The sequence below is a fragment of the Trachemys scripta genome, chromosome 10 (genome assembly GCF_013100865.1).
Source record: "Trachemys scripta elegans isolate TJP31775 chromosome 10, CAS_Tse_1.0, whole genome shotgun sequence".
Classification (NCBI taxonomy): domain Eukaryota; kingdom Metazoa; phylum Chordata; order Testudines; family Emydidae; genus Trachemys; species Trachemys scripta.
Window position 1 is genome coordinate 45,309,127 of NC_048307.1, and position 9,079 is coordinate 45,318,205.

At 46.2% G+C, this 9,079-nt stretch overlaps 1 protein-coding gene across 1 annotated transcript; it reads right to left on the reverse strand.

The window, feature by feature from the left end:
- Positions 1–2,363: 2,363 nt before the first annotated feature.
- On the reverse strand, positions 2,364–8,664 carry PCLAF (PCNA clamp associated factor). The gene is made up of 4 exons (XM_034784792.1): positions 8,293–8,664; positions 8,114–8,191; positions 7,175–7,343; positions 2,364–2,860 (listed from the first exon to the last, which is right to left on the reverse strand). The coding sequence occupies exons 1-4, from the start codon at positions 8,342–8,344 to the stop codon at positions 2,797–2,799; spliced, it is 363 nt and encodes a 120-aa protein (XP_034640683.1). The 5' UTR covers positions 8,345–8,664; the 3' UTR covers positions 2,364–2,796.
- Between the last annotated feature and the right edge of the window lie 415 nt (positions 8,665–9,079).

A 9,079-nucleotide genomic window follows, 5' to 3' on the forward strand; every position in this document is an offset into this window, starting at 1 on the left:
CTTTATCATGAAAGTTAAACTTACAAATGTAGAATTATGTACAAGAAACCTGCATTCAAAAATAAACAAATGTGAAATTTTAGAGCTTGCAAGTCCACTCAGTCCTACTTCTTGTTCAGCCAATCACTCAGACAAACAAGTTTGTTTACATTTGCAGGAGATAATGCTGCCCGCTTCTTGTTTACGTTGTCACCTGTTGTAGCCACTGTCACAAAATATTTACATGCCAGATGTGCTAAAGTTTCATATGTCCCTTAATGCCTCAACCACCATCCCAGGGGACATAGGTCCATTCTGATGACAGGTTCTGTTCAATAGCAATCCAAAGCAGTGTGGACTGACATGTTCATTTTCATTATCTTAGTCAGATGCCACCAGCAGATTTTAATTTTTGGTGGTTCAGGTTCTGTAGTTTCCGCATCAGAGTGTTGCTCTTTTAAGACTTCTGGAAGCATGCTCCACACCTCATCCCTTTCAGATTTTGGAAGGCACTTCAGATTCTTAAACCTTGGCTCGAGTGCTGTAGCTATCTTTAGAAATCTCACATTGGTACCTTCTTTGCGTTTGTCAAATCTGCAGCAAAAGTGTTCTTAAAATGAACAACATGTGCTAGGTCATCATCAGAGACTGCTATAACATGAAATAGATGGCAGAATGCAGGTAAAACAGAGGAGGGGACATACAATTCTCCCCCGAGGAGCTCAGTCACAAAAATAATACGTTAATTAAATTTGTAACGAGCATCATCAACATGCAAGCATGTCCTCTGGAATGATGGCCGAAGCATGAATGTTTAGCATATCTGGAACATAAATACCTTGCACTGCCAACTACAACAGTGTCATGCAAATGCCTGTTCTCACTTTCTGGTGACATTGTAAATAAGAAGAGGGCAGCATTATCTCCTGTAAATGTAAATAAACTTGTTTGTCTTCATGATTAGCTGAAGAAGTAGGAATGAGTGGACGTGTAGGCTCTGAAGTTTTACATTGTTTTGTTTTTGAGTGCAGTTATGTAAGAAAAAAAATCTACATTTGTAAGTTGCACTTTCATAACAAAGATTGCACTACAGAACTTGTGTGAGGTGAATTGAAAGATACTATTTTTACAGTGCAAATATTTATAATCAGAAATATACACTGATTTCAATTACAACACAAAATACATGAAAATGTAGAAAAACATACAAAATATTTAATAAATTTCAAGTGGTATTCTATTGTTTAACAGTCCGATTTAATCAGTTTTATCTTTAATCACAATTAATTTGAGTTAATCGTGAGTTAACTGATCAATCAACAATCCTACTTACAACCATAAACACATTGTACACAGTAAAGCCAAAACTAATCAATATTAGGAAGAAAAGCAAACAAAGTGTGATGTTAGAATTGCAGTTACTGCCATTTGGTGTTTAGTTTCTAGGGTTGAGGTTTTAAAGTGTGATATGTAAAAAAGCAGTTTGCATTGAACTGTGTGTTTATACTGTATAAAGGTAGCCTAAAAGGTTTAAGTTTGCTTTTTTACCTTAGGGCTTTTTTACATCGGGAAATAGAGTAGCATAGCTGTAACATGCATGTCAATTTCCTTACATCTTAAATACATAATAAAGAGGATGAGATTTATTTTGGACTTTAGAGCTTAAAGGGCAACATTAGTTGATCAGCAGCCCGCTGTTAAATGTGTTTTGTTCAATATATTCATCATGCAGACATGGAGGGGTTTTTTCCAACCACCATTTATCATGATCTTTAGCTAGGCACACCACTTAGTAGCTTGTGTGAACATAAGTGAACATGCCTTGGTGCATTACAGAAATATTTAAGTTAGCTGAAGATTTATCCATAAGCATTTAGTTATAGATCTCTTTCCAGCTGCTCACCGTGTTTGTATTAGAGCAGCAGTGTTGTGTTAAAAAGGCCATGTTGTAACACATGACTTTACCAGGAGCCTCAAAGACCCCTTAACACTCTTTAAAAAAACAAACAAACAATCTAGTTTATACCAGTCTATTTGTCTCCAACCGTAGCTGACTTTTTACGAACAATTTTTATTTACCAGCGGAGTTGGATTTATCTTGGGAAGTCAGACTACAAGCCTCCACACAACAGCACCTACCAGCTCCAACTGGGTGAGGGCCTCTGTAGAGTACAATAGTCAGCTCACCCATCTCCATTTACATATGTAGTTTGCGATCTACTAAGCACTGAGTTATTTCAGCATGATTGTTCAAGTGCCTCTCTCCTATGAAGTGTTTTGGACCCCTCTTAGAGCAGTGTAAGTGTATTTTCAACCTCTGCCCTCACTATCCTGAGGGCAAGGTTGGGCACTTCAACAGATTTCAATGAAGATACCAATTCAGATTTCTTTGTAGAATACTTCCATTTAATAGAAAAAAAAAATCAGACTGCCTTTTAGACAGTAAAGCACAAATATGGCACCAGTCTTCAACAACATAAGCAGCACACTATAGTGGAATCATTAGGGAAGCCAAGAAAGCCATTTTAAGCAAGATGATAAAAAAAAAAAGACAACTTAAACAGTGCTTTATAATGAATGCTAAGCTCCAAGAGATATATATATTATATTAATTTTACCAAAAACTTCCTTGCAATCACTCAAACTTTTGATGTAGTTCTGAGGATGATTGAGTAAAAAGCCTAATGTTACTTTATTTAAAGTTCTGTACAATAACTAAACAAAAAAGCCATCAGGAATGTATATACAAAATGTACAAGAAAGCCCAACTCAAGTATAGGAAATGCACAGTCAGTAAGAAATAGAGGCAGGACAGAATCATATTTGCTCATCTTCAGAGGATGCACCATCTTCTGTGGGATCTGGAGTCAAGGGACGAGCTCTGTAGGGATAGGAGAGAATTTTAACTTTCAAAGCAAACCAATGTTACTGACAAAATATGCTGGTTGAGAGGTTCTTCTAACAGTGCTCTTCAGGAAGCCTGTGACATACAAGACTAAGTAATGTATACTAGAATTAGTGGCCCTTAACAGATCTCAGTATTCTTTTGTACACTGATGAAATATAGTAAGGAACCCTCAACTCACTTTTTTAGCAAAGCAGCCAAAAGGTAAAAGCCGCTTTAACGAGCCCATGTATAGAGTTCTTAAGAAGCCTTTCCCCTTTGGAAGCTCATTCAAGTGCAGCGTCTTTTATGCTGCATTAGGTACCCAGGTCAGAGCCTTCCTTGATGGGAGGAATTGGTTCAGCCACCTTTCCTTCTTTATCTAGAGGACCACACACCCACCTTCTATAGCTTCTGTGGAGCTGAGAGGCTATCAACTGAAGTTTCAGGTCTGAGCATAGTAAACAAGTCAGGGTAAGGGGTGGGAGCCAGCGTGGGGCATTAGAAGAAAATGGTGTGTGACTAGATCAGGTGTGGGCAAACTTTTTGGCCTGGGGGCCACATCTGGGTATAGAAATTGTATAGCGGGCCATGAATGCTCACAAAATTGGAGTTGAGGTACGGGAGGGGGAGAGGGCCCTGGCTAGGGGTGTGGGCTCCGAGGTGGGGCCAGAAATGAAGAGTTCAGGGTGCAGGAGGGGGCTCCTGGCTGGGGCAGGGAGGATGGGGTACAGGGTGTGTGTGTGCGTGCGCGCTCCAGCTATGGGTGCAGGCTCTGGGGTAGGGCTGAGGAGGAGGGGTTTGGGGTGCAGGAGGGTGCTCCAAGCTGAGACCGAGGGGTTTGGAGGGTGGGAAGGGGATCAGGGCTGGGACAGGGGGTTGGGGGGACGTGCCACTGCTTCTGGGAGCCGTGCTGGAGCACCAGAGCGGGGCAAGCCCCAGACCCAACTCCCCAGCGGGAGCCCATCTCTGGACTAGATGAACAACTCTTGCTTCACTGAAGGGTAAAACCACAGCACAGGGCATCCAGATGAAGAGGTAGAAACAAGAACATACTAGTCATCTTAAGGAGACAGGGCCTTGGAGCTGGACCAAAAAGCAACTACCTATAGCACAGATTTTCAGCTTGACCTTCCTGTATTGCCAAATAGGCTTGGTGTGAAGAGGCTGAGAACCATTTGTCTACTCTATAGCGTACTTCTCTCCCTACACAAAAGTATGGGGTGGGTTGCAGGGAGATAAAATTGTAGAATGGTGATGGGTTTGCCCTTCAGTCATCCCTAAAGGACCCAGGTTAAAGCCTTTCCTGTTAGGAGTCAGAGGACTCCCAACGAGACCCAAGATGTAGTTTCTGCACTTAGCCCAGTTCCCCCATGATCTCCAAGGGAAAATAAAGAACCCCCTTCACAGAGTTAAACATCACACAGCTGCTTATTTTAGTAATCCTAAAAATAAGGGTTCTGTAGTCAGCTGAAATGTGAACTAGCTAGGGCAGAGGCACAGCACTTCAGGTTCTGAAATACAAAATATGCAGACAGTCTCCACAGATCAGAGTGACACCAAGTTAGAACAGCAAAAGACTACAGATTAAGGATGTTCAGAGCAAAGACTTTACCTAAGCACCTTATTGCTAGTTCATCGGTCTTCAGCTGCCTCCGGAAGAGTCATTGGATTCAAAGGTCAAATTTTAACCACAAGAAACTGATTGCCTTTATAGATTAAGCCAGAAAGAGTTGGATGCACACCTATTAAAAGGTGCCATGGGCTGCTGGCCTTTCCCTTCTGGAGGCCACGATCTTAGCCCTTCAGTGAATATTTGCTCCTTGAACAGTGAGCAATTTTCACTTTCATAGCAATGTAGCTCTAAACATACTGCAGTTACCAGTATGTAGAAAGTTGCCCCTCTACATATGCGTATCTCCAGTAGAACCTCAGAGTTACGAACACCAGAGTTACGAACTGACCAGTCAACCACACACCTCATTTGGAACCAGAAGTACACAATCAGGCAGCAGCAGAGACCAAAAAAAAAAAGTAAATACAATACTATGTTAAATGTAAACTACTAAAAAAAAATTAAGGAAAAGCAACATTTTTCTTCTGCAAAGTCAAGTTACAAAGCTGTATTAAGTCAATATTCAGTTGTATATTTTTGAAAGAAAAAACACAACATTTTGTTCAGTTAGGAACATTTCAGAGTTACGAACAACCTCCATTCCCAAAGTATTCGCAACTCTGAGGTATTACTGTACTGCTGAAGGGAGCAGTATGAGCCAAAGCAGAGGCAGGATACAATTCTTGTAAGATAAGGAGAGTAATCATTTATACAAGACGGGAACTGTTGGCTTCCCAAGAAGCATTTGCTACTCCAAGCCCTGTACCTTGCTTTCTGGTAACATTTTCACATTGGAAAGACTTAATCTGAAGACAGTACTAACATTTATCAGACATCCATCTCAAGATGGACCAAAGATGCCATTCCAAGTATTTTATCCAGACAGCCATGGTGCATCCAGCCACCAAGGTTTAAACCAGGCAAAAACCTGTTCATCAAAAGTAAGTGCAACTTTAAAGAATACTGTGCAGTTTACTGTAATCTGTTTACTTTTACCCTGCCCCCCGAAAACAATAGAAGCGTATGAGACAACACAAGGCTACCCCCACCTTCCTTACTGTGGCCTAAATAACGCATGAATTGACCAACTAATTCAGGGTAAGTGTTCCAATGAGTGAGCCATTTCAAATAAAAAGATTTCTTGCATATGCCTTACCTCCTGTCTTGATTACTGCAGTCCCTGCCTCTTCTTCCCAACTTGCTTCCCTTCAGTCCATTTGAAACAATTGCTGCAAAATCTCCCATCACATACCCCTTTGAGTCTAATGTCTATATTGCATTTTGTTTAAGTTTCTTGTCTAGGAGTTCAACTCTGCCCTCTGCTGAATCTGCTCCAATCATATGCCACATTGTCTGCTTCTTTCACAGCCAACCTCAGGCCACTTCCTGTTCTATCCACTATGCATTGACACTCCCAGTGGTGCACAGCTACTAAGGAAGTCATTAAAGAAAGTTACTATTTTACCTAGGAAAAATAGTTGAGGCAGAACCATCATCTGCTTACTTACAAAACAAGCCAGTGGGCACATTTTGTTCTAATGTTTTGAGAAATGGAGCAGCAATTTAAGATCCAGGTTCAGAAGTCTGCTTTGTTATCTAGTCTAAGCCTTTAATAGAGTTAGATATTATACGCACTGAGGCACTCTAGAGAGTCTTTCAATAGATTAGGTCAGTGGTTCTCAAACTTTTGTACTGGTGACCCCTTTCACATACCAAGCTTCTGAGTGCGACACCCTCCCCACCCCCCTTATAAATGAAAAACACTTAATATATTTAACACCATTATAAATGCTGGAGGCAAAGCAGGGTTTGGGGTGGAGGGTGACAGCGCCCAACTCCCCTCCCCCCCCCATGTAATAACCTTGCAACCTCCTCAGGAGTCCTGACCCCCAGTTTGAGAACCCCAGGATTAGGTTGATAGGAGTAACAGATTGGCTCACTTCAGTGATCTTTGCCTGCGACAACTGTTCAGCGAACAGAAGAGTGTGCCAAAACTGCACCCTGCTCCATCAGACAAGATATTGTTTTAAGATGGCAAAAATCACAGGGGCCAGTAGAAAAGAGAACTCTTTTGCATTTCTTTGTTCAGGGAGTTAGACATTTGTTGCTTTTGGGAAGTTTCAAGTCTGCATGTTTATACCAGGTACGCACATCAGGTAGAGTCTGAGTAGGGTGACCATACATCCCATTTTGGCCATGACAGTCCTGTTTTTAAGCCTTGTCTCACCCGTCCTGACTTTTTTGGCAAGAGCAAATGGAACAAATGCCCACTTTTGTCAAAAAAAGTGGAGGCTGGAGGAATGTGCAGGGGGGAGCAAATGGATATGCCAGCCTCACGCGCAGAGGGAGGGAAGAGGGGGAAAAGGCAGGACTCAAGCAAGCAGTGATGCCAGCTCCAGCTTCAGGCAGTGGGCAGGCAGGGCCCAGGCGAGCCGCAACATCAGCCCCGTGTTGTGCGGGAGCACCTCGGGCGAGCAACTGGGGACAGTTCTGGGGGAAGGGGGCTCAGTCTAGTCGCACATGTTGTCCTGTTTTCCCTTTGGGAAATATGGTCTCCCTAAGTATGAGGGGGAAGTCACGTCCTTCATGCTGACATCTTTGATGCCAAAGTACTCAGTTGAGAACAAAAAGTAAAAGATAGTACAAAAAACAACAAATCATTTCTCCTCTATATCCCAACAGAAATGAAGCCTTACTTCTTAGTAAGCCTTCCTATTCCACTGCTTCCTGCCTCTTCATCATCAGGCATCTGGTTCTCTTTCTCTGAATGTCTTGAGGACTGCCTGAAGAATTCGCCAATCCCTTTTTGCCAGGTCGGTGTTGGTCTCACACATACTGGATTTCCACCAGCATACTTGCTTTCAACTACAAAGGAAATGAGTTTATCAAGCTAGCCATTGAGACAACATATGCTCAGCAATCCTGGACACGTCTCCTAGTTCAATGAGAAAGCAGAATAAATAGCTCCCCACAAACCCCTTAACAAACACGGTCACTAATGGATGTTTAACTGCAGCTCCATACCATCACATCCCATCTTCTGACTAACTTCCGAGCAAACTGTTCGCAGTCAGTAGCAAGTTTTGCAGGCTGAATTATGTCCCGTCTTTGCAGCAAGGTATCAAATCCTTCCGTGGAGAAAGCCCAACCCCATGTTTCGTTAGGGTCTATGGGCGATTAACACCACGCTGCCCTCACTGCACAGCAGGTCTCACACGAGTGTCTGTGAGAAGCCTTGGGGAGCTCACTAAGGGTCGCTGCTATCGCTCCCTGGCGTGTCTCTACCCGGCTTTAGGGCTCGGAGCGCCTTCACCGCAGTCCCCGTAGCAGCGCCCCCCGCCGGGCATGGAGGGACCGTTACGGGTCGCACCGCCGGGGGCCGAGTGCCCAGCCCGCTGGGTGAGCGCCCGAGAGACACCCGCAGCTCGGGATAGAGGAGCGAGGGCGGCCCCGCGAGGCTCCAACCCGGCGCGTGACCCAGTGCCCCCGGCCCCGCCATGACGAGCGGCCAGTGGGCCCGGGCTCGAGCCCGGCAGGAGCCGACAGGCCAGCGGCAGGCGCCGCCCCGCGATCCCCCACCCCGGGCCAGGCTGCGCGGCCCCAGCAGCAGACTCCCCGCCCAGCCCGGCACTCACCTTTCTTGGCAGGCGGCGAAGGGCCCGCGTTGGCGCTGCTGGAGCCCAGCGCTTTCCGGGGAGCCCGGGCGGCGACCACTGCAAGGGGAGGGAGCGGTTAGTGTCCGGCCGGGGAGCGCTCAGCCCCAGCCCCCCGGAGGCCTGGGCGCCCCCCGCCCCCCACCTGCTCCCACCCGCACCTTTCCGGTAGGCCCCGCCGGCCCCGCCGCAATCTGCCTTGGTCCGCACCATGCCGAGGGGAGGGGGAGCTCGGCCCGCGCGCTGCCTGCAGCGGACAGAGCGGGAAAGAGCCCGCGTTCGCACGCCCCTGAGGCACCACACAGCTTTTCCCGCGCGCGCCCTGCGGCGCGCTCCTATTGGCCGGGAGCGGAGCCAGAACCGACCACTCAGTGGTTCTCTGCGGCAGGCGTGGGCGGGGACTCGCCCCGCTTCCCCATCCCTACTGAGGCGGGAGCAGCTATCGCTGTGATGAGCTAGTCGGTGCTCGCCCTGCCCCTCCCCCACTCAGCAGGGCCCGCGCCCTTCCCTGGAGCAGGAACGATCAGCCCAGCGCCGGTTCCTTGGCGCAGGCACGTGTCTGGGAAAGGAGTAAAGTCCAGCTGTCTGGTATCGGCCTTTATGGCACCCAGCGCTAGGGGCCAGCACTGGACAAGCATGCAGCTGCTGCAACACAAGGGGGAGGGGGACTAGGGTGACCAGATGTCCCGATTTTATAGGGACAGTCCTGATTTTGGGGTCTTTTTCTTATATAGGCTCCTATTACCCCCCCACCCCCATCCCGATTTTTCACACTTGCTGTCTGGTCGCCCTAAGGGGGGCAGAGCTCCTCCACCTAGAGCTAGGGGTGTGGGACCAACTTGTATAGTGGGGGTGCTGAGAGCCATTGAACCAAACTGTAAACTCTGTATCTGATGAAGCCATACAGTGCGGCAGGACCCTCAGGCCCCCTAGTTTCAGCACCTATGT